General features: G+C 37.4%; 1 protein-coding gene across 8 annotated transcripts in view; it reads left to right on the top strand.

The window, feature by feature from the left end:
• LOC143224815 (protein TANC2-like) overlaps positions 1-25,251 on the top strand; it is a 150,477-nt gene that overhangs the window by 51,932 nt on the left and 73,294 nt on the right. For 3 of the 8 annotated variants that reach the window (XM_076453151.1, XM_076453143.1, XM_076453152.1), the window contains exon 2: positions 18,577-18,723. The exons of 3 other annotated variants lie outside the window; for them this stretch is intronic. In XM_076453151.1, coding sequence (XP_076309266.1) covers positions 18,675-18,723 — 49 coding nt within the window. In that variant the 5' untranslated portion in view covers positions 18,577-18,674. The remainder of the gene's footprint in view (positions 1-18,576; positions 18,724-25,251) is intronic. 2 more of the 8 variants (XM_076453145.1, XM_076453144.1) reach the window with 2 other exon arrangements.

Below are 25,251 nucleotides of genomic sequence, written 5' to 3'. Positions count from 1 at the left end.
TTGACAGTGGGTGGTGTTGACTAGCTGCCTTTCCCCTAGTCTTACACTGCTAAATTAGGGACGGCTAGCGCAGATAGCCCTCGTGTAGCTTTGCGTAAAAGTAAAACAACAAAAAAACAAAATTGTTTCAAGTTTTTTTTACTCAGGATTATAACTACATTATTGAAATAAAATATGATGCAATTTCTCACAAGGCTTAACAAACAAGCACCTCAAACACATAAAAGAAAAAAAAAGTGTTTGCAGTGCCACCTAGGAGGAACCCCTAATAGTGTCAACATTTTCTTCATAAATAGTTTTTCTTTTTTGCGTGGGTTTCCTCTTTGTTGAAAACCATCAGATAAGTTGAAGTTTGTTTGAACACAGCAGACTGTGTTAGTCTAATAGTCTAACACTTTTTCTGTTTCTTTACAATAGAGCGCCTGTTTTTTCTTCATTGTGTATAAGAAACGTTCGCCATTTGGCCCTGCATGGCGAAGTGGGCTGAAGCGTTCGACTTCTACTCCGAGGGTCGCGGGTTCGAATCCCTTTTGCACCAAACATGCTCGCCCTTTCAGCCGTGGGGGCGTTATCATGTGACGGTCAATCTCACTATTCGTAGGTAAAAGAGTAGCTCAAGAGTTGGCGGTGGGTAGTGATGACTAGGTGTCTTCCCTCTTGTCTTACACTGCTAAATTAGGGACGGCTAGCGCAGATAGCCCTCGTGTATTTTTGCGCGTAATTCAAAAAACAAACAAACCTTCGCCATTATAGTGTGCATTTTTTATTACAACGGAAACATAATTTACAAAACGGCGCTAAACGTTGAAAGATACATTGAAGCTCTGCTTAGTCTATGTAATGAAATTCTCCATATTTACTTTGTAGAAATGGGTAGTCACAAGGAGTATATTATGATAGTCATGTGCTAGTATGCGTTTTTTAAGTTAGTTCATAAAGGTCTTTTATAGACATTTAGCCTTATCTTGATGGTTCTGTGCTATGAAGCATTCAAATATATCCACAAAAGCAAATCCCATACCACCTCCCACACACACACAGAAAATTCAGCCTTTGTTGTTTTTTCACATAATATCATATAAATGTTTGTTCTATACCGCACATTCATCTGGTACGATATTTGGCTTGTTGTATTTTGTCACGCACTTTTATCATAGTAGTTAAAATAATAAGCTTGGTTTTACTTCCAGTTATCGGATATAACAAAAGCACGTGAGAACTAACTACACAAGGGTGGTTCGCATCACACATAACCTAGTCTAATTTCCCTACACTACTGCCCTTTGAGGTGGATTCCTGTTCGTGGTGAGAAGATCTCCCAGAAAAGGTACTGTACCTTTAGTTTACCCTCTTCGGGATCTTAATGTCCACTCGCTTGTTTGCCGTGCGTGGCGACCACTGAAAGGGAGGGAAGGATTCTATTGGTTGAATGTAACCCACCACGTTCAATTGAGTGGCTCAGGTGGACTAGGGTCAGCTTGAGTACAAGTGTTGGGCGACTATTGTTGACATTGTATTTGATCCTGGTGTTCGGGTTGAGTGCTCGTGAAACCTAGGCGTAGTTGCAGTGTCTTTGTTTGGCATTGTAGTGCATCCCCTCGTAGGGGCTCCATAGTGAGTAGACTCTGAATATTTCTCCTTATTCTGAATATTCTCTCGTAATAAAGATAGAATAATATATTACAACACAAAGGTAGGAGAAGATACTGAATAGTAGTAACCATCCCATTCTACACCTGTACCTCGTTTTATTATAGAGCATTCTTTATGAGAAAAACATGAGAACAAATGTCTCCCTTTTTTATTCACAATGAAATGCAGGAACTTGCTGGCTCTACAAAGTCAGTCAAGATGCTACGTTCTGGGAACATCCTGGTGGAAACATCTGCACCAATATACAGTGAACTCCTCCTGTACTTAAAAGTCGTTGAAAATATACCAATTGAGATTACTCCCTCTGCTTCTTTGAATTGTTCCAGAGCAGAGGTCGTTGAGAGGGATTTGAAGAACATCCTAAACTTAGAGATCCCGGTTGGATTTTCCAGCCAAAGCATTTCTGCCGTGTCTCCAAGGTAAGGATGGAATTTTGCTGAATACAGTTAATTTTATTTTGACGTTTTCATCACCATGTTCGCTTGCCTTTGTTAGGGTAGGGTATTTGAACTGTATATATTCCTAACCCTCTTCAGTGTTTCCAGTTTCAGTGATTTGGACATTCAAAGATATCGTGGTTGTTTGAGGTGTGCTTGTTGTGGAGGCAAAGGCACGATGCCTACGAGTGTTAGCTGCACCCTCACTGCGTCAGTTTTAGTGGTTCCTAGTCCTCTTACATTCGTACTTAACATGAGTAGAGGAGAGAGAGCCACAGCATTTATAAACTGTTACATGCTTATACTTTGACTCGAACTTGTACGGCTATACTATGTTCTACGACTGTAGTGGGTTTGCAGACAGGTTGTCGTGTGAAGAGTCTTTTGACCTCAATGGTTAATCGAGTTGACGAGTCAAAATCTACTGCTGTCTCTGTCCCTATCATTCCTTCTGGTAACTGTCTGGGTCCACTTTCTTCAGCCATGGTTTCTGGTATTTGCTTGAGTCCATCTTCCTTGGCTTCAAAATGCAGAACAATTATTCACTCACTCTCTCAGTTGCTGAAATCTATGTCTACTGATAGAGACCTGCCCACTCGACTCAGAGCAGGTTCCAGGAAGGTCGTCAGGCCTCCTTCTACTAAATAAAAACAGCGTGGTCGTAAAAATAAAAGGTTCTCCACCCAGTTCTCCTTCACTTAAGTAAGTATGTCCACTTTGATTCAGTGAAAATATCGAGGTTTCTGTTTTAGTCCGGATGACATTAAGGCATTTATTGATTTTTATTATCCTGTGTGTCTTCCCTTACAAGAAAAAATCCTGAAATCTGCCGATACTGTCACATTTCAGCAGTTTTCTTTATACTGCTAATGACAGGTTGTATGATGTACGAGTGCATGGAGGGATGGCAATACTGGTCAGCCAGCACGTGCTCACCCTGTCTCTATCTCTCAATACACCCTTGGAGCAGAGGCTATAGCCATCGATGCTTCCTTGAGTCGTATCGTCACTGTTTCTACTCTCTACATGCCTTCTGGAGAGATTTACAATCAATCATACCTTGATTCTTTCATATAACAATTGTGGTCTCCTTTATAACCCTGGGAGACTTTAATGGACACAATCTCCTCTTAAGTGATGCTGATATTAATGAAAGGAGTCGTTCCGTGGAGTGCATGCCCCCAGATTACGACCTTTAGTACTGGTTCCTTTACTTACTTCATGCACATTGATCTATCTGTTCCACAGTTTTCTCTCTCATCTCTTGGAGGGTTGACAGTGATAATTTACTGCAGTTTTGAGAAAAATTGGTCGTGGTTTATACTTTCCGACCTAAATGTTACAGTTAAAGTTGAACCAGGCTAAATGTATCTGTTTCACCTCTATTTCAGAAATTGATCATCATCCAATGGTATCATCATCCCTGGTGATCTCCGTTATGCCAGTAGGCACAGAAGGCTCAGAACTGGGACTGGTATACCTTTTGCAAACCCATTGCTTCCCAGCCCATGCCGATATTTAATAGGTCAGACATTTAAACCAGAAAAATCTTGGTTTAAATTTATCACTAACATCTCTTCTACCAGTTCCAAAGTCATACTAGACAATATTCGGAAGATAATTTTGAGATATCTTTCCATTCTCTTTCAGTCTTGCTCTTCAATGGACAGAAAGTTTCTGATGTGTAGAACATTGACAATACTCTCGACGAAAACTTTGCTCATCTTTTCAACACATCTGTCTTTTTCCTAATGTCTTGGCAATCAAGTCTTGGGCAGAGCAAGTGCCTCTTTACTTTTGGGTGGATTGTTTCTTTGACTTTAATCGCCCTTTACACTGGTGGAACTCGAGCTTGCTCTTCATTGGTCTAGCAGTACATCAGCTGATCCTGATGATGTCCACTATAAAGTTCTGTACTGTCTCTGTTTTCTATCTTGCTCTTCTTCTGGTTCTTTTTAACCAAATCCAGCAGGAGAACGTTTTTCCTGATATTTGGAGAGAGTGGTTAATGATCATCTTGTTATTGAATCAAAGAACCTCCTCTCATCTATCCAATATGGATTCCATCAACTGTGCTCCACTGTGGGCCATCTGATTCGACTTGAAAAGTCGATCAGGGAAGCCTTCCTCAGAAGAAGACATCTTGCTTCTGTCTTATTCGATGTTGAGAAGACTTATGACACTAGATGTAGATACCCCATTTTGCTGGACCTCCATTAATATGGGTTGTGTGATCATTTGCTTATGGACCGCCATTAATATGGACCTCACTTTCTATTCATAATTTTTACTCGACAGGCGGTTCCAAGTCTGTGTGGGTTCAACGTTTTTCATTTCTTTCACACAGGAACTTGGGCTCCATCAGAGCTGTGCTTTAAGTGTTAAACTTTTCTGTGTCAAGATCAACGCTTGCACTACACAACTTCCTCCTACTGTTACAAATGTTGACGGCTTCCACATTTCGTGTTGGTCATTGAGTATGAGGTTTACTGAATGGCAACTTCAGATTGTCCTCAATCACTGGTTGAAGTGGACCACAGCAAACGGTTTTACCTTTCCTTTTTCCAAACTCATTTACAACTATTTTTGCCATTAAAGGGGTCCAGACTTGGATTATTAGCTCCATATTTCCGATATTGTTCTTTCAGTGGTCCCGAAGGCAAAGTTATTTTTGCTTATTATTGACTATAAGCATACTTTCATTCCTAACAGCTACGAGTCAAACGTACTAGGACACTGAACATCCTCCATGTTCTCTCTTCCATCTCTTAGGGAATTGATCAATGTCCTATGCTCAACGTAAATTATGCCCTCAATTTATTCAAACTGGATATTATGAGTCTTTGGCCTATAGTTCTGCTGGAATCTTGTCCTTGAAGATGCTGGACCCCATTCAAGGAATTTGGGTCTGTATGGGGTCTTTCTGCACTTTTTCACTTCAGAGTTTTTTCATTGAATCCCACGAACTTCTTATTCACCTCAGCCATTTGCAAACTGCTTCTAAACTGTGATCCTAACCACAACATTACACCCGTGGTTATGACTTCCTTTCTTAGTGGGAATAGGTTGTCTCATTCTTCCTTAGGGTCTTTGTATCCAGGCAAAACTGGCTAAACTGGGCCTGTTATTGGGTGACGTTGTTGTCTTCACTGATTATCCAATCCTACCATGGCTTATTAACATCCCCATCTGTTACCTTTCTTTGAATCATCTGAAGAATACAGATACTTCCAATATGGAAGTACCGTCTTATTTGTGCTGAACATCTTTCGAACCACCCTTCTATTCTATGGATGGTTTGAAATCAGGTATCTCTGTGGGCCCTGCTATGGTTTTTCATGACTTTGATGGTTGCTCACAGAATCCCCTCTCCTGTTCGCTATTTCTTTTGCACTGGATCACGTATAAGCTATGCAGTATACAGATTGTACTATTCGCACCATCTTTCTTAGCTTGCTACTGGCACTGGAATCTCTCTGTTGATATTCAAAAACTACTGGCCCATTTTTCTTTATCTTCTTCTGTTTCTATCCAGTTGACACCACAGCTAAGACGTCTTCTCTTGTGCTGTCATAGCCGTGTCTTTTACACATACGGACTACGGTTCTGTATTAAAGGCTCCATTGCAGTTGGCAGTCGACTCTGTGTTAGCAACATGATAACAAACTTTTCAAGATCAAACCTTCTATGGCTCCTGGGCCCCGGCATGGCCAGGTGGGTTAAGGAGTGCGACTAGTAATCCGAGGGTCGCGGGTTAGAACCCCCGTCGCACCAAACATGTTCACCCTTTCAGCCGTAGGGGCGTTATAATATTCCAGTCAATCCCACTATTCGTTGGTAAAGGAGTAGCCCAAGAGTTGGCGGTGGGTGGTGGTGACTAGTTGCCTTCCCTCTAGTCTTGCACTGCTAAATTAGGGACGGCTAGCACAGATAGCCTTCGAGTAGCTTTGCGCGAAATACAAACCAGACTGTTGTTTAGATGATTTCTCTATTTGTTTCCTTGCGGTAGGTGAAACTAGCTCGTAATGAATGTACATTTTTTTGTTTTCGTTTCGACAATAATGGTCAATTAATACGAACCACATATTAAAATATTCTTATGACCAAATAGGAAGTGAACTTTACGTTCTTTGTTACCGTACGTTCATTGTTAGCATGTGTGCATTGTTGCTTGTCCAAGATGCCCTTTGATTGAGCAAGCCAAGACTCGGTTGCCACTGGTTGCTTGATCGGGTTTCACCAGCTTGTATGGAAAAGAACGCTAAGGTCAAACACAGCATGAAAGTGTTATAATGACGCTACGGGAATCTTCCAGGCATTTCAATAAGAGCGATCCGCCCTAGCTCTATATTTACAAAAAAATATATGTTTAAAAAGATCCAGGTGTCGGCGTTCTATCAAAATGGCACGACAATCCTTTTGGAAAAAACAAACAATAAAAACTAAAAGTACACGTCTGTTAGCACTTTAGTAATAATCGCAGATAAGTTAAACTCTGTTAGCTTTAAATGTCGCGCAAAGAAGGCTATCTGCGCTAGCCGTCCTAGATTTAGCAGCGATAGATTAGATAGAAGGCAAGTAGTCGACACCATCTTCCGCCAACTCTTGGGCTACTCTTTTACCAACGAACACTAGGATTGATGGTAAGAGTACAACGCACTTTCGGTTGTTCTTTATGTGTTTCTCTTTATAACTTCCATAATTTTCAATACTACAACAAAATTACATTCATTATGACAGCAAACTTATGCGTTAAGCCTTTCAAGTAATTTGTATAAATCACCGTTTTAATTGTTAAGTTATAAAAGATATTAGTTGCTATTTGGTATATCTTGCTATAGCACTTCTACAAAGACAGGTATATCCTTGGAAAATAGCACTAAAAATCAGGTTTCGATACTCGCGGTGGGCATAGCGCACATATCCTTTTGTTGTATCTTTAGGCGTAGGAACAAGTAAAACAAAAACAAATATTTAATTTTAATTAATCCAGAATATTCAAAACATTGAATCAAACTGGCTTGGTCCAGTGGTGGATCAGTGGATTTCTTGCTCTTTAATTTAGTGAGTGTGTTATAAAAGTGACGGCTAATCCATAGATGGCGAATGGTAACGTGATACCGACTGGCTGCCTTCCCTCTGGTCAGTGGTTCAAAATTAAGAACTGTGGTCGAAAGATTTCGTAACTTCTCCATAAATGCAAAATACAGCATAGTGTAGTCCCAAATATAAACAGTTAGTGTATTTTTCTTTTTATAAAATTGGCATAAGTGGAATAAATATGTTTCACACATTTTCACCACGATCGCAGCAGAGTTCAATCGAAATAGTAATATAAATTTCTTGGTTTCCTTTTTTTGGTTGTAAATATGTTTATTGTACAACGAATTAATACCTTGTTAAAGCACAACTGTTCCAACGTTTTTGTACCAACAGCAGACTAATTCGTTTTTCGCACAGTTTACTCTGTGCTGTAGATGTGAAATGGTTCTCTGCTGATAAAAGAAACTGATGGAAGGTGTTTGACGTACGAATGAGAGATGGAGGTAAAGAGGGTGAGGTAGGAGATAAGAATCGCCTTCATAGACAAAAGTACTGGGGTATGTGTGTGTAGTAATAAACTTTCTTGTTTGGATATGGTGTCTTGTCTACTTTCCACAACCATAAAACGCCCAGTCTGGCTAAAGTTCATTGCCTATAAGTGTATTGTTTACATCTTGAAATTCTCAGTAGGTATCCATATTCACCTTTGACCCCTGCTTGTAAAACAACTTGTACGTCATTAGGTTGTTGTGATAGGAATGTCTGTGTGTGTGTGAAAAACAGTAAACAGCTTAATTCTAATTGTCACGAGATACTGGTATTAAACCTACTACACACACACACACACACATAATTTTTAACCTACGTTTTTTGTTTAGTCCTTTAGGGTGTTTTATTTTTTAAGAAAAAATGTACTTCCAGCTCATTATGTCTGCCACATCTACTTTTCGGCTCACAATACATCTCATCAGACAAGCTGAGCCACTGGTTTGGTTGCTTTTAAGAGCAAAGACAGACAATGGGCTATCTGTACAACACTCACTACGAATATTGAAACCTGAGTTTAACCATCGTAAAGTTACAGATTTACTTCTGAGTCAGAGGCGGGAAGGAGGAGATTGGGAGACAACGGACACTATTTATAAAAAAATCATTTGTTACAACAACAACTATATTGTGAATGCTTTATTCCAAGCTAGCGAAGAGTGGTTATAATTCGTGTTATAAAATATTCATATTTGGGCTATTATATATCGCAATAATTAAAATATTAGAGATGTAAAGAAACGCAATCAGACACCAAACTATTTAAACATAATTTAATTATTACACATATATCTAGGTAACACTTTGAGACTGATTAACTGTGTATACTATTACTTACATGTAGCACATAAGTTTTAAAGAATACATTTAGAAGAAGTAACCATTGCCTATTAGATGTCAAACAGACATTCCACCAATTATTAATTCTTTCAGATCCACTAACTTAAGTGAACAAACATTTTCACGTCAGATTCTGTGTGAATAATTTTGACAGCTGTTAATGCGTGTATTTTCAACCAAACGCATAATTATATTCAGATTTCAGTGATGTCGAGAAAACCCACTTGTAGAGAAAAGTTTATATGAAAAAACGGCTCGTTTGGGTTGAGAAAATATTTTACATAGAAGAACCTGACGATGACCGAAGAAGGTCGAAACGTTGTTCGCTCTTCTATAGAAGAACCTGACGATGACCGAAGAAGGTCGAAACTTTGTTCGCTCTTCTATGTGAAATATTTTCTCAACCCAAACGAGCCGTTTTTGCATATATATATATTCAGATTTATGGCGACACCAGCGCTTTCAACCAATCGGCGATAAGCACTCAACTGTGGAAAATCCCAGCTATATCCAGTGATCTTGCTAACGTTTTTTTCAAAGGCACTATTAACTTTACATTAGTGACTGCACGATGGTGTTCATTGGATGGAGTTTCATCCAAACAACATTCCGTTTATTTGTTGTTGATTTTAGTTAGTTTTTCTGAGGAAGGGAAATAAAAGAATATTTTTTGAAATTATCAATTCTACCCTCGCACGTTGACACAATTTAAGGAAAGTTGGTTTCACGTTTATCTTATGAAACTGAGGGATAAAAGATGTTTTTTTTTATTTAAATGTTACTTTTATAAGTCCTCCAGTATGAGTTGTCCCGTGTGGCTTACTTCATCCAAGGTAATCCACGCGTCTTTTTACAGACTACTGGTTTCTTTCATCTCTTTAAATTGAGGTCCGAGGTATGTTGTTATCAGCTTAAGAACTTCTATTTATGTAACACTACTGAATCTCGTTGTCTCCAATAAAGTAAACCAGTTATTTACATATATAATGTGTTTCTGACAATTTTGTCGATACACTTCTGTTTCTTGTTTATAAGGGCTTCTGAGAGTGTCTCGTTAAGGGATCACGAAGGACTATGTTAGGTAATTATTTTATTACAAATAACAGCTTTTAAAGTAACGAAAATTTGTATTTAGAACAGGTAGACGTTTCCATCACTGATGAGGCCCGGCATGGCCAGGTGGTTAAGGCACGTGACTCGTAATCCGAGGGTCGCGGATTCAAATCCTCGTCACACCAAACATGCTCGCCCTTTCAGGCATAGGTGCTTTATAATGTTACGCTCAATCTCACTAGTCGTTGGTAACAGAGCAGACCAAGAATTGGCGGTGGGTGGCGATAATTAGCTGCCTTCTCTCTAGTCTTATACTGCTAAATTAAGGACTACTAGCGCAGATAGCCCTCGTGTAGCTTTGCACGAAATTCAAAACAAACCAAACCATCACTGATGAGATCATTCTAGAATTATTACATTAGTAATCGAAACGCTGTTTTAAAAACTAATCTTCCTTACAACTTGTAATTAAATAACACTTTATTTAACGTTTTCGTTCCGAGTTTGTTTATTATGTTCCTTCTTTTGTAATTGATTACCTAATGACCAGGATAACCTGCTTTGTGAAAAGCAATAATAACTGGTTCATTTAAATGATTAGAAACTTGTCTTCACATTAAAACCCAAACGTTTATATAAAATATAATTGTACTTTGTTTCAGAATGTTCTTTATCACTTTTTGTGAGCTACGTTGAACAGCTCTCAATTAATATACCAAAAGGTGGTATAATTGTTTGGTTTGTTTTGAATTTCGCGCAAAACTACAGGAGGCCCGGAATGGCTAGGTGGTTAAGGTACTCGACTCGTAATCTTAGGGTCGCAGGTTTTAATCCCCGTCACACTAAACATTCTAACTCTTTCAGCCGTGAGGTGGTTATGATGTGACAGCCAATTCCACTTTGTTGGCAGAAAGGGTATCCCAAGAGTTGGCGGTGGGTGGCGATGACAAGCTGCCTTCCCTCTAGTCTTACAATGCTAAATTAGGGACGGCTAGCGCAGATAGTTCTCGAGTAGCTTTGCGCGAAATTCTAAAACACTTGTAGCACATCCACTGTCTGAAAGTGCAACTCACGGTCCTGGCACACTAACCACTAAGTCTACAAACATTTTGACGAGAAAATGAACTATGAAAAGCTGTTGTAAACCAAAACGTGGATCTAAATACAGTTTCAGTACGTTATATTAAAATAACTTCAGAGCTACACCAACTGTTAGAGTCCATTTTCCTATATTCTACTGACAATTGCCATCTTAAGAACAACCCTGTAGCATGGTTTTCATTGACAAAGAATTCGTTTCAAGACTAGTATGCCTAAAACATATCACTGTTCCCTGCATACGTTCCTTAATCCATTTTCTATACAAGAACGATAGCTTTCAAGCAGCTGTTTCAATAGTATGATCACAGAGGACTCAATAAACACTGCATTCGGTCATTTGATAGGCTCGTCTTTATATGAATAACACTAGCAGCAGTTTCATTCTCCAGTAGCACGTGATATAACCTCGTGATGAAGGAGCTCGGCTCCTATTCCGCTGGTAGCGGAAACCTGTTTTTGAACAAACTTCACTTTCAGTCGTACGCTTGTTATACGCAAGGTCAATCCCACTACTACGTCCTCCAACTAGATGAGGTTTGCAACAGTTAAATGAATGAATACGTCGTGAAAGAAATTTGTGTATACGTGACCGTGTTGCTTTTTGAGATTTTGGCCTATCGTGATTATGTTTAGAGCTGTGTTTGTAGATTCTTGTATGTTACAAGACGCCGCACTTACGACTTGTTTCAAGTCTGTTTCTGGATAGTTCTGGGTTTCCCAAGTTAATGCAGTATCCTTGTTTTTAATATCATTAAATTGTGAAAACTCCGATTTGTAAATTCTAAGTTCACCATCTGAACACAACTTTATGATCTGAGTGTATAAAGATTTTGTTACATACTTTTCCCTAAATCGATTAGTTTTTTCGGTGGCACAACATTACTTAGGTAACGGAAAGAAAAACGTCCATGGAATTATACTTCGAATTTACTGTGGTTGTCACGTGGCTTAATGATTTGCGTATTCAAAATCGCTTTAATATAATAAAATACTGAACACCATATTTGTATGAACGTTTCCTTTGTAAGTTCTAGCACAGTAGCCCCTTAGGCCTAAATTATGTGGTAATTAGTCGCGATCCCCTTAAACAAATTGCGATAATTTTCACGCCCTTTGCTTTAAGTTTCTTCACTCTATCATTTTCACGCACTGTATTTAAGCTACGCTTTCTTCCAGGCATTGAGTATTAGACTGATAAATATTGAGCTATTTGAACAAAGTTTATAAAGTTAAACAAACCAATTGGGAAGACGTAACTTTATTAAATAAAGTTTAATTACAAATTTAGTAAATACAAATGTAGTAAAAGTTTTTGTAGTAGTGTATGAAACAAACGAAGCTAAATTATTGCAAAGGAAAGTAAATATAAAACTATAATGAAGTCAAACTTAGCTAACTATGCAGAAACGTCTCAATGCGTGTTCAGTATAAACATATGGTTTTGAACCAATTGTGTGCATGCGTATTTTTGACCTATATCAGTCGAGAAAAAACCCAAGGCAATTGCATTTAGTATATATTCATTTTTTTTTAAAATTAAATGCAGGTTGAGTGTTATTTTCGTGAAATACTTTGAAAATAAAGAAACCTAAAGCTGAAATCGAAGCGAGTCGTCACGTGATGATAACAAAACTATGCCATTGTGAAGCATATTCGTTTCAATTCAGAGCTTCGCTAAGCTAAAAACAGGTAAGGTGATTCTGATTTGAAATGCTAATATGCAACATGGAATTTTCAAGCAAAGGACTTTCTAACGTCTAGCGTTTGATGGAGAAACTTGCGAGAAAAATCCCGGACGGACAAGTGCAAGCATGTTATTTATATAGACTTTCTCTCATCTTTTTTCACATATATATATCGTGTACAATTTTGAAAATGTTTGTTATTCAGTAGGCTGTAAACACTGTTTCAGTTTTCGTTTGAGACTAGAATATATTAGAATAAAAAATTAAGTAAAGGAACAAATAACAAAGTAACAATATTACAATATTCATTGTAATTCTTACTTTGAAAATAAATTGGTTAAAGGTAGAAATTTATAAGGCTCTGTTATTGTTATATGATATTCTACCTCAATTACGAGTTACAACACACACCAAACGCTATAATTTTTTAATGGAATCACGCTCATAATACGATAACTAATAATAATTTTTTATTTACTAACAGATAAGAACGTTCTGATCTCTAAACAGAAAGCAAAATAAATTTGTTTTTCTTTTGTCAGCGGCCCGGCATGGCCAAACGCGTTAAGGCGTGCGACTCGTAATCTGAGGGTCACGGGTTCGCATCCCCGTCGCGCCAAACATGCTCGCCCTTTCAGCCGTGGGGGCGTTATAATGTGACGGTCAATCCCACTATTCGTTGGTAAAAGAGTAGCCCAACAGTCGGCGGTGGGTGGTGATGACTAGCTGCCTTCCCTCTAGTCTTACACTGCTAAATTAGGGACGGCTAGCACAGATAGCCCTCGAGTAGCTTTGTGCGAAATTCAAAAACAAACAAACAAAAATCTTTTGTCAGTTGGCACGGTTTTTTTTTTTTATACGTCCTTTACTAGTTATTAATTTATAATTTTCTGAAAGAAGATTGCTTTTACGAACTTATTATTGGCTAATTCGTACACTAAATAGACGAAGTTTATAAACATGGAAACATTAAAGAGAAAGTAGACATTTTAAATCAATGTACCTATTGCGTATTTCCGACCATAGTAGAGCCCAGCATGGCCAGCTGGTTGAGGCACTCGATTCGTAATCTGAGGGTCGCGGGTTCGAAACCCCGTCACACCAAATATGCTCGTCCATTCAGTCATGAGGGCGTTATAAAGTTACGGTCAATCCCATTATTCGTTGGTTAAAAGAGTAGCCCATGAGTTGGTGGTTGGTGGTGGTGACACTACTAAGTTAGGGATGGGGTGGTGAGTGGTGGTGACTAGCTGCCTTCCCTCTCTTCTTACATTGCTAAGTTATGGATGGCTAGCGCAGATAGCTTTCGTGTAGCTTTGCGCGAAATTAAAAAAAAAAACAACGCAAAAACCAAACCTAAAAAGTACCATTTACAATACTTTAAACAACAATAAGGTATTTCAAATCAACATTAATGATACATTTAGCAGTTCACAGTGATAGTCTTAAAAATCGTGGTTTATTTATTAATTTTGAACACCGTTTCTTGAAGACTCAACGTGATTTGGTTTATGTTACGTTGCTAAAGATTATTAAATAGCAAGATATTAGCACTTTCGTAAGAAACATATTGACGTGTGATACATCATCACTTGTTATGTTTTTTGCTCAAGTTTAATACACCACATTTGTAATGAGTACGGTATCTAATAAATGTGTTGGTAATTGAATCTCTGTAAACCATCACTAATAGCACAATATAATTATATTTTTAAAAGTAATTATTTTTAAATGCAATTATTAACACTTCATTGTATTTGAGAGAACTTAACTATAACAGATAATAACTACTATATTGTAAGTATTTCGATTTATGTTCTTGTTAAACCAACAATGTATTTAGGCTAGTGTGAAGAGACTTTAAGAATTTCGTGTGTACGATATAGTCATGATGATTTATATATACACATGAAACGAAGGCCGACTCGCTACTTTTATTTAAAAGTATACCAAATAACACCTCTGGTTACAAGTAATGACAGGACTAGCAGGTTTTCTTTACTCTGTATTGTGCTTCGAACAAAGAGCTCCGCTTACGTAGATTGGTATTCACTCGGCGACGAAAATGTAACACCTACGTCATCAGATCTGTCATAGCTGGGTGGAGTGAAAATGTAATCATTATATTCCATACTGGTTTACCATTGGTGGGGGAAACATTAATGCCTTTCGAACTTATCTTTTGTTTTTTTTTTACCTGACCGTAGGAATGACAGGAGAGACAACATGGTCAAGTGTCTTCTTTTCACATCGTACGTGTGTAACTTCAAGTCCTTTGTTTACTGAGTTAAGGGTCAAGTACTTTCGAATGAATTTATTGAGACGCCTCGATTTTGGCTGGAAACCAATTTAGTCCAGAACTTGTATAAAAAGAAAATAAATTGCACAACATCTCATGAGCGATTTACTTTAAAAGATGCGTTCAGAGGAGAAACATGTTTAATGCTATTTACGATAAGGCACTCGCTGAATTACTTTTAGATTTGATGGTAAAATTAGTACGCCATGGACTGTGAAATGGAAAATACAAAATAGTTAATAACCAGATGATTTTGTTGTTAAAGTTTTCCGTTTAGTGTCGTTTTGTTTCTATTCGCTTTTTTAACTTTAACTTTATATGTGTGATTTACGGATCACGTGCTCTCTAATATAATATCATGATAAAATCAGATGAATTTGCGCCTTCAATTTTTAATCAATAGTTTAGTTTGGTTTGAATTTCGCTCAAAGATACTCGAAGGCTATCTGCGCTAGCCGTCCCTATTTTACAGTGTAAGACTAGAGGGAAGGCAGCTAGTCATCACCACCCACCGCCAACTCTTGGGCTACTCTTTTACTAACAAATAGTGAGACTGACCGTGACATTATAACACTCTCACGGCTGAAAGGGCGAGCATGTTTGGTGCGACGGAGATTCGAACCCGCGACCCTCAGATTACGAGTCGAGTGCCTTAACCACCTGGTCATGCCGGGTCTGATCAATAGTTCTCAAGGTTTTATTGTAGTTCGTTACCAAGAGTAACTTTCCAGAAAAATGTAACTGATAAACGTAGCCAATCCTCTAAAGGAACCTTTTATTAGTACAAAGAGAGTTGTAAACAGCACAATTTTATGTCATTTTTCCTATAATTTTCATAAAAGATTGATTTTTCAAATATAAATATAGATTAAAACAGTTAAAACAATTAAAATATCTATATTCAAAACTTCATATGTTGTATAAATTAAAGTACGAGTTTCCCAAATCTATTAGGCCCGGTATGGCCAGGTGATTAAGGGGCTCGACTTGTAATTCGAGGAAAGCAGGTTCGAATCCTGTCAAACTAAACACGCTCTCCCTTTCAGCCGTGAGGTCGTTATAATGTTACAGTCAATCCCACTATTCGTTGATAAAAGAGTAGCCCAAGAGTTGGCGGTGGGTGGTGATGACTAGCTGCCTTCCTTCTAGTCTTACACTGCTAAATTAGGACGGCTAACGCAGATAGACCTCGAGTAGCTTTGCGCGAAATTCAAAACAAACCAAATCCAGTTTTGACTGGATCTATCAATAGCTGACTTTTAAACACAGAAGCATGAAACCTGTAAATTTAAAATTAGGTCAAGCACTAAAAACTGTGCGCTAAACGGAGGCGGTGAACCAATGCGACAACCTAATGTATTGACAAAATCGAATAGTAAAGTGTTACTCCGCGATATACTTTAAGGGAAGTTAAACGAAGAAACAGGGCCGTCGATTTATAATTGCTTTAGTAATTTTATCTTTCAATTCAAAACACTAAGAACGTTGGCACTCAACTATTTTAAAGAATAGCTTAAAATAAATAAACGTTTTTTTTTTTTCATTTTGTTTTTTAAGGGACAAGTAGTTGTTCACATTTATTTTAGTTTGGAAAAATTACGATATTTAATTATTTCTTGTGTATTGGAAGTCTGCCAACCAATAAGAAAATATTTTTCTTCATCTAATATAGTGTAATAATACGTACTTAAATTCACGTTCATGTAATTTAGGTTTTCTATCTTTGTATATATTCTTATTTCACTTGAAAACTGTGACTTTACTGTGCTCACTGGTTTTATGTGGCCAATGCTGGGCCGAACGTAGCTAACGGTTCGTTTGTCTCATTCTGTGAATCCTTGGTTCGTGTCCCGTTGCCACAGTCTGACTCCATGCCTTAAGGTTTTAGTTGTGGTGTAATTGAAACGGTCAAATTCCACTATTCGATTAGAGTAGTCCAAAAAATATCGACAAGCTGCCTTCTCTCCATTCTAGGTCTTTAATATTTAACGTAGTATATATCTCAAGCCACCAGGTGGCACTGACGTATAGACATTATGTGACATAATTTAATGGAAAAGCTCTACAGTTATGATTGAAGATCAAAATTAACAAAACAGTTGTTTCTTTATTCAAAGCGTGAAGTTCAAAGTTTTGCTTATCTGTATCCGCTTTTTGAGTGAAACTGCCAACCGCTAGGTGTCAGTTTAGGAGCACCTTACAACGAATAATCCAACATATAGAAAAGTTCCTGTTAGATAATTCATTGAAAAAAATTGATAAGATATTTCTGTGTAAGGATAATGTCCATGGTTTTGGTCACGTGTGTATTTGTGGACGGGGTTAAGGAAAAGCAAACAGAAGTTGACGTCATTGAAGTTGACGTCATTAACTTTAATATTGAAACCCCAATAAGCCAGCTTGTTAGGTAGGTAATGGTGATTGGGAATCTATAGATTATAGGTACTCGGTGAGGCTTGTTTTAGTAGTCTTCGACACTTGAAATTGAATGCTAGACAACGGTCTTTGCTTTATGATACGTGGTGAATTTATCTTTCATTTTTCGCGTGTAAAAACAACAACAACAACAACAGAACCAGAAAAACAGTTGCTTGTTATCGTTAGATCTAATTTAAAAACTTTATAGATGAATAGTTCTTCTGTAGAAACTTTTCCAGGTGTGGCTCAGTGGTTATAATGTGCCGGGCTGTGAATCCAATGGTCCTAGGTTCGAGTCCCGTTACCGAAAAAAAAACTGCTCTCCGCATCTGGGAAACGTGGGTGCATTGTAAGAGTAACAGTTAAATCCCACCATTCCATTGGAATGCTAGAACAGTTTGTACGCTATCCGAAACATTATTAAAACATTTAGTAAAAAGTAGTACAATCTAATTATTAATGATTTTATGTTTTGACTGTTTTTTAATACTTCGAAAGAACTGAGAAAAAGTTGTAGTAAACTTATGTCCAACCAGCTGGTCCTCTTCTAAAAGCCACCATCCCCAGTGGCACAGCTGTATGTCTGCAGACTTACAATGCCAGAAAAACGGATTCCGTGGTGGGCAGAGCACAGATAGCCTATTGTGTAGTTTTGTGCTTATTTAAAAACAAACTCTTCCAAAACAATTGAAGTTTTATTATTAATTGATTGATTTTCTTAGTAGTTAATTCCTCATAAAATTAAATATTTCTTGCTCGTCTATGAGGATTTGAAACCATTTTATGAAACGGATATCGTTGGAGAACAGCAAAATACAGTTAAGTTACTCTGTCATGTACGTTACACAGACTTTTAATGTAAACTTGTATAATTCTCTTTTATTTAAATCCTTGTTTTAAAAAATAGGTGGTAGTTTACAGAAAATATCGCCATTTTTATTAGTAACCTGTAGGTATGGTTTGCATGTTGATGGGTTTTATGTAATTTCTATGTAATTGTTCTATAAAATATTTTAAATACGGCGTGTTGGTTTGTTTGTTTAGTTTGTTTTTAATTTCGCTCAAAGCTACTAGAGGGCTATCTGCGCTAGCCGTCCCTAATTTAGCAGTGTAAGTCTAGAGGCAAGGCAGCTAGTCATCACCAAACATGCTCATCCTTTCAGCCGTTATAATGTCACGGTCAATCCCACTATTCATTGGTAAAAGAGTAGCCCAAGTGTTGGCGGTGGGTGGAATTACGAGTCGATTGCCTTAACCACCTAGTTATGCCAGGCCCGGCGTGTTGGAATACAAGTCAATTGTTTTTATTAAAATTACCTACTTGTTCTGGAACTTGACTCGTGACTTATAATCACTTGAACTAAGTTTATACTCGCATAACGTGCAATTTCATAATTGTACGACATTTAAGGTTTGAAATATAAATTAAAATTCATTTTACTCGCGAGCGAATTAATAACTGACAATTAAAAAAAAAAAGTTTATATTTGTCTTCTTTCAGATTTGTGTACAGAATTGAAAAACGCCTGATGGGAACAACGTACATGTAACTATCATATTATCTAGATTACAGTAATATTTAGGATTCTTAACACCATCATGACTACAGTGAACGAAGCGGATGAAGACGACGGGTATTGGTATAATGGTTTGTAGAACTTTTGTTTAGTTGAACACGTGTCTTTCTGTGTGAGGTCCGGCATGGCCACGTGGTTAAGGCACTCGATTCGTAATCTGAGGGTCGCGGGTTCGAATCCTCGTCCCACCAAACACGCTTGCCCTTTCAGCCGTGGGGGCGTTTTAATGTGACGATCAATCCCACTGTTCGTTGGTAAAAGAGTAGCCCAAGAATTGGCGGTGGGTGGTGATGACTAGCTGTCTTCCCTCTAGCCTTACACTGCTAAATTAGGGACGGTAGCGCAGATAGCCCTCGATTCGCTTTGCGCGAAATTGAAAACAAACTAAATTCTGTATGCGTAAATATATTTCTCTCAGTGACGAAGACGTAAGACCTAGGTCATCAGATCTGTCATAGGTTGGTGTACACATTATATTTTACACTAATTTATTATTGACCATCGCAAGGTATAAGAAGGGATAACTAATTTCAAGATGAGCAGTTGAAATAGATTAATAATAACTTAATTTTTCGCAGGCCAGGTATGAGCTAGAGAATAGCGTGCTAGAGTACTTATCGGAAGATCCATGGTTCGAACTGCGATATATCGCAGAACGTGCTAACCTTTTCCCTTTTCTCATCTGTGGATATATAATAATAGTATTAGTTCTTAAAATGGAAAAACAAAACAAAACGAGACACCAAATGAATTATATATATATTAACTTAAGAAATATTTGGTCGGTATTTATATTTCACAGACTGTTTCTCAGTCGTTTGCTAATTTATTTGCCTTCAGTAGCGGCGAGGTATTTGTTGAAGTTTTAATTTTAGTTGCAATTTATTATTTTGATGTAAAAGTCCGGAATTTGAGGTGACGTAATTAAAGAGCGATAAAAGCTTTCATTTCATAAGCTTATATTAAGATCGTGACACACGACGCCCACGATGTCAGTGGTAAAGTACTAGAAACCTGAGGAGAGGAATCTACGACTTTGAGAAAGAAAAATGTTGTTTTCAACATTTACATTTTATATTAATACGTGTAAGACGCGCACCTCTCACATTTGTCTCTGCTGACTATATTGATGGACATCAGAGTTGGGTACTGGAAAATATAAAGTGGAAATGACCACTACTGACCAACAGTTGTTTGTTTTACTAATTTAATATATGAAAGTTAGTTAATAAAAATTAGAATGGGTTACATTAAAATATATATCGCATAATCGATCATCATTTTGCATGTTTGTTGTTAAGTACACAGTTACACAATGGGCTGTATGTGCTGTGTCCACTACAAGTATCGAGTCCCGTTTTTAGCGTCTGCAAACATATCGTTTATTTGTTTGTTTTAGTAATTTCTCGAGTAATATTTCCAAATAAACTAAATCTAAAATAATGAGTCAAACCAAGCTCAGTCCTTATTTGTTTGTCTTTCAGTAGTTTCAAGCGAGCGACTTGCACAGCCGAACTGGTTTCTTTAGTGCGTGATAGCCCCAGGTATCGTTTACTGCAGTGACTATTATTTGAAACTTTATTTTTTTATTTTTCACTTTGAACGACAAACCACGTAGCATACTCTGTAATCTGGACAATGATACCAGAAGGTTATTTCTTTTGTGCTGTGGCTGTATTCAGTTATCAGCCATTCATCAGTTGAAAGCAATCCGTCATCGTTAAGACAGAAGATGGAACAGTTAAGACAAGTTTCGTTGCTGACATGACAAACACACTTGTTGCTATTATGGATTTTCGCGTGTAGTTGATGTTAAAAAAAATCCTTGAAGCGATCGCTAATAAAAAAAAAAGTGCATGTTGTAAAGAAAAAAAACGCACACAATTACCTGTCAGTCCTTCAGTTCTGTGGGAATTTCAGTCTGTTCCCATATTCTGGTGCGATTGGTTGTTGTTAAGCACAGTGCTTCACAACGGGCTACCTGTGCTCTGCTAACAACGGGTATTGAAACCCGGATTCTAACGGTGTAAGTCCGCAGCCGTACCGTTCTGAAAAATCCTGGCTCGGCATGGCCAAGCGTGTTAAGGCGTGCGACTCGTAATCTGAGGGTCGCGGGTTCGCATCCCCGTCGCTCCTGAGAAGGTAAGGGAAAAATATAAACAAGAAATATAGAAGAAAAAGTAATAAAGTAACTCCCAGCCGAGGGGGCGTTATAATGTGACGGTCAATCCCACTATTCGTTGGTAAAAGAGTAGCCCAAGAGTCGGCGGTGGGTGGTTATGACTAGGTGCCTTCCCTCTAGTCTTACACTACTAAATTAAGGACGGCTAGCACAGATAGCCCTCGCATAGCTTTGTGCGAATTTCAAAAACAAAAAACATCTGAAAAATCCAGTTTATATTTGAAGATTCGAACGCTTTGTCACGTGATTGAAAATAATGAGGATGCAAGTTAGGATATTCTCATTTCCAGGTTTCCGGTCTCTCTCTCTCCAGTGGCACAACGGTATGTCTGCGGACTTACACAGTTACAATCCGGGTTTCGATTCCCGTTGTTAGCAGAGCACAGATAGCCCATTGTGTTGTTTTTTTGCTAAACTACAAACAAAATAAAACAAAAACCCAAATCTCCAGTGTAACCAGTTGTGAAGACGTAAGTTTTGTGTTTGAATGGTATGAAACTATTTCTCTTCGTTTCCATATTTACATGATGAAAACTGACGAAGCTAGAATGTATGTACTCTGCAAATAGTGATAACGACCTTTCGTTTGGCTGTTTATCTTCCTGGATAAAGCAACGCTGTTCCGAACCGTTTGGATTCACAGTGGAAATGAGTACAGTGACGTAAAGCGTCTATTTCCTTCAACAAGTCCATGAACTGTCGCTTGTAAAAACGTCTTTCGCCACAAATGCGTAGTGTGGTTCGATGTGTACTGTACTTCATATTGGTCAACATATAAGTAGTAATTTATAAGCCATGTATAAATTATCAGCATCTGGGATTAATTCTGCGTCACTGTAGCGTGTAGGCTTAGCGTTTTATTGTCTTCATTAGCCTACTTCTTGGTGGGTACGAAGCTCAATTAGGACCTAATGAAGACACTTTTGCAGGACTTCAACCGAGTTATAGCATCAACTTCTCGTTGATAATATATCATTGTACATGCGTTAGCGGGCTTAACGTCAGCGTAAAATGTTGCCTTATAGAGGCCACATTCTGAGCTAGTTCCTGGTTTAAAAAAAACAAACAAGTCTGCATATACCGATTTTCATTTTTTTATGCTAGTATACTGAAAACCTCATAATAACAGATATTTAATGTTTCCTTGCAGTATATTATTTGGACGTGGGTGATAGCTAACAATGTTGAACCATTATTTGTACATCGAGTGCTAGCTAACAATGTTGAACCATACTTTGTACAGGAGCGCTAGCTAACAATGTTGAACCATACTTTGTACAGGAGCGCTACCTAACAATGTTGAACCATACTTTGTACAGGAGCGCTACCTAACAGTGTTGAACCATACTTTGTACAGGAGCGCTACCTAACAGTGTTGAACCATACTTTGTACATCGAGTGCTAGCTAACAATGTTGAACCATACTTTGTACAGGAGCGCTACCTAACAGTGTTGAACCATTATTTGTACAGGAGCGCTAGCTAACAGTGTTGAACCATTATTTGTACAGGAGCGCTAGCTAACAATGTTGAACCATTATTTGTACAGGAGCGCTAGCTAACAGTGTTGAACCATTATTTGTACAGGAGCGCTAGCTAACAATGTTGAACCATACTTTGTACAGGAGCGCTAGCTAACAATGTTGAACCATACTTTGTACAGGAGCGCTAGCTAACAGTGTTGAACCATACTTTGTACAGGAGCGCTAGCTAACAATGTTGAACCATACTTTGTACACGAGCGCTAGCTAACAATGTTGAACCATTATTTGTACAGGAGCGCTAGCTAACAATGTTGAACCATTATTTGTACAGGAGCGCTAGCTAACAATGTTGAACCATTATTTGTACAGGAGCGCTAGCTAACAATGTTGAACCATTATTTGTACAGGAGCGCTAGCTAACAGTGTTGAACCATTACCCGAAGTAACACATTTTGTTTCTGGATAGTATGTGTTATTTCTTAATTGCTTATGTTGTAAAAGTACAGAAAATGGCCATTATTCCCTTCAAACGTTGCTTTTGTGACCTGGATAATGAAATTTAGAAATTAACCTATTTTCTATGTAAAAACGGTCAAATTTGCACATTTTCATTTACATAAGGTCTGAAGTTTAGAAGTAAGTATTTTTTCGAAATTTGCAACTGTAATGTAAATCACTTTCACGTATCAGCTCCCAAATATAGTCTCCCATCATGTTTTTGTTATACGCTTCCAGGTCACAAAAGAGAAAAATAGGTCTTTTCCATTTACTTTAGCCATAAGTAATTAAGAAATAACACTTTTTGCCCAGGAACAAGAAAAAGTCAAACTTTTGTTACATAGTGTAATTTATCCAAAGCCAGAAGTCTTTGGATCGAAATATCGAACCTTGTAAGTCATTTTCAACACACTCTGTATCTCAGTTCACTTTATTATACTTCCTTCCCGAACATCGACTTTAATGATTAAATTACCAACAAGTTAGATTTGCTTGTAGGTTTTCGTTATTTCTGATAATATTATTATAAACTCTCAAATTCTGAGCTCATTCCCAACATATGGTCTCTTGGGTTCGCAAACAGAATTGAAACTTGACACTGTGACAATATTAACGATGTTTGTCAGATACACAAACTTCCCTTTTTTAAGTATATTTTTATTTCAACAGTTTTTATTTATTTATTAAAACAACGTTTAAAGGTCCATAATACCTTAGGGACTGTTGAAGGTACCAATCTTTATTAAAATCTGCATTTTGCGATGGGTCAGAGACTCGCCATCATCAGGAAGAGAAACAACAATGAAAAAAAATACGTTGAGGTGTTTATGTTATAGTATTTTGCATGGTAGAAATACATTGAACAATCATATTATATGTACGGTGCTGCCACCTATTATTTCTCTTTAAAGAAAGGATTCCCAAAAATGAATTCCTACAATTAGTAAACCTGCACATCTATTTAAAGCTAGATATAAATTCTTAAATATTTTTGGTGATTTTATTATATTTAGTTCATATTTTTTATTAATATATTTAATTAATTTGATATTATTCTATTTCGCACTATGAGAAATATGATTCTTAGCAGCTGTATCTTCTGCTAAAGCCAACTCGTTCATTTTTCGTTTTCCCATAGCTTTAAATCATAATTTTAAATTTCTGCAAGTTTGGTTAACATAAATTAGGCCACAGTTACAGTTAGCTTTGTTTATGCCATACGTAATTATTGAAGTAATTTTATCTTTAAAATTTGCTTTAGAGCAAAGCCACTGTTCACCGTGAGGAATCAAACCTCGGATTTGAGCGATATAAGTCCGTTAACGTACCTTTACCGCAGCTGGGGAGGTCAAAACGCTACCTGATAGTTAGTATACTCCTCAGACACGTTACCATTGTAAGGAAAATATCATTTGGACATATGGTATACGAACATTCCAACCATCAACCTGAGTAACATTAAATCAGTAAATTCTGTCAAAAATGTTTTATTAAATCTTTTATCAAAGGCGATTTTTTTCGTATGAAAATCTAGCTGCCTTCTCTCTAGTCTTGCACTACTAAATTAGGGATGGCTAGCGCAGAAAGTTCTCGTTTAGCTTTTTCGCAAAGTTCCGAAAACAAACAAACACATCTCGTGAAAAGTGATGTTCTAATTCTGTGACAGTAGTCGATGTGTAATGGAACACACGTGATGACACCAGGGCTTATTTCGTGTAGACGTTAATGTAGTGACAAGAGGTGAACAAATTATAATTATTGTGAACCGAAATGAGTAAAATTTATATTTCAAATAAATTGAGAAAACAAACAACAGACACAGTGTGATCGGATATCGTCACTAGTACCCATTGCGTCTTATTTTAAGTCTCATCAATTGTGAACTATAAAAAAATGCAATATATGTATATTGTATTATCCCTGGTACAGACCTGGGTATTTTCTGGTAATGGAATTTATCTTGGTTGCGTTCGACTTTTACCACTTAGGATTGCTCGCATAATAACGGGAAAACCAGTGTTTATAAAGCCTTGAAAACAATATACTGGGTATTATTAATATGTCAAAAAATAAAATCATTTTTTACGGAAGAAAAAAACACACTTTTATTCCCCATGAATAGAGAAACTCGTGCACATAATCTGATTCGAAGTGGTAAAGTGTAAATTATACCATAACAACTACGTACACACACGCAAAAAAAAAATTAATACAGAAGTTTGTTAAAACGCAAATAATTCATAAATAGAAATATCGGAATAATATTGTTATAATTGTCGACTGACGCCCCCTGCTGGAACACCAGTTAATCTGCAATTTTTTAACGTTAAAATCGGAGGCTCGATTTTCCTCGGTGGACACAGCAGATGGACAGATATGGCCTTGCTTTGAAGAAAAAATACCCATATTAAATGAGGTGTTGTGGGCTTACCCCGT

Source organism: Tachypleus tridentatus, chromosome 9 (genome assembly GCF_004210375.1).
Source record: "Tachypleus tridentatus isolate NWPU-2018 chromosome 9, ASM421037v1, whole genome shotgun sequence".
In the NCBI taxonomy this organism is placed as follows: domain Eukaryota; kingdom Metazoa; phylum Arthropoda; class Merostomata; order Xiphosura; family Limulidae; genus Tachypleus; species Tachypleus tridentatus.
This window is presented reverse-complemented; position numbering and strand designations above follow the sequence as displayed.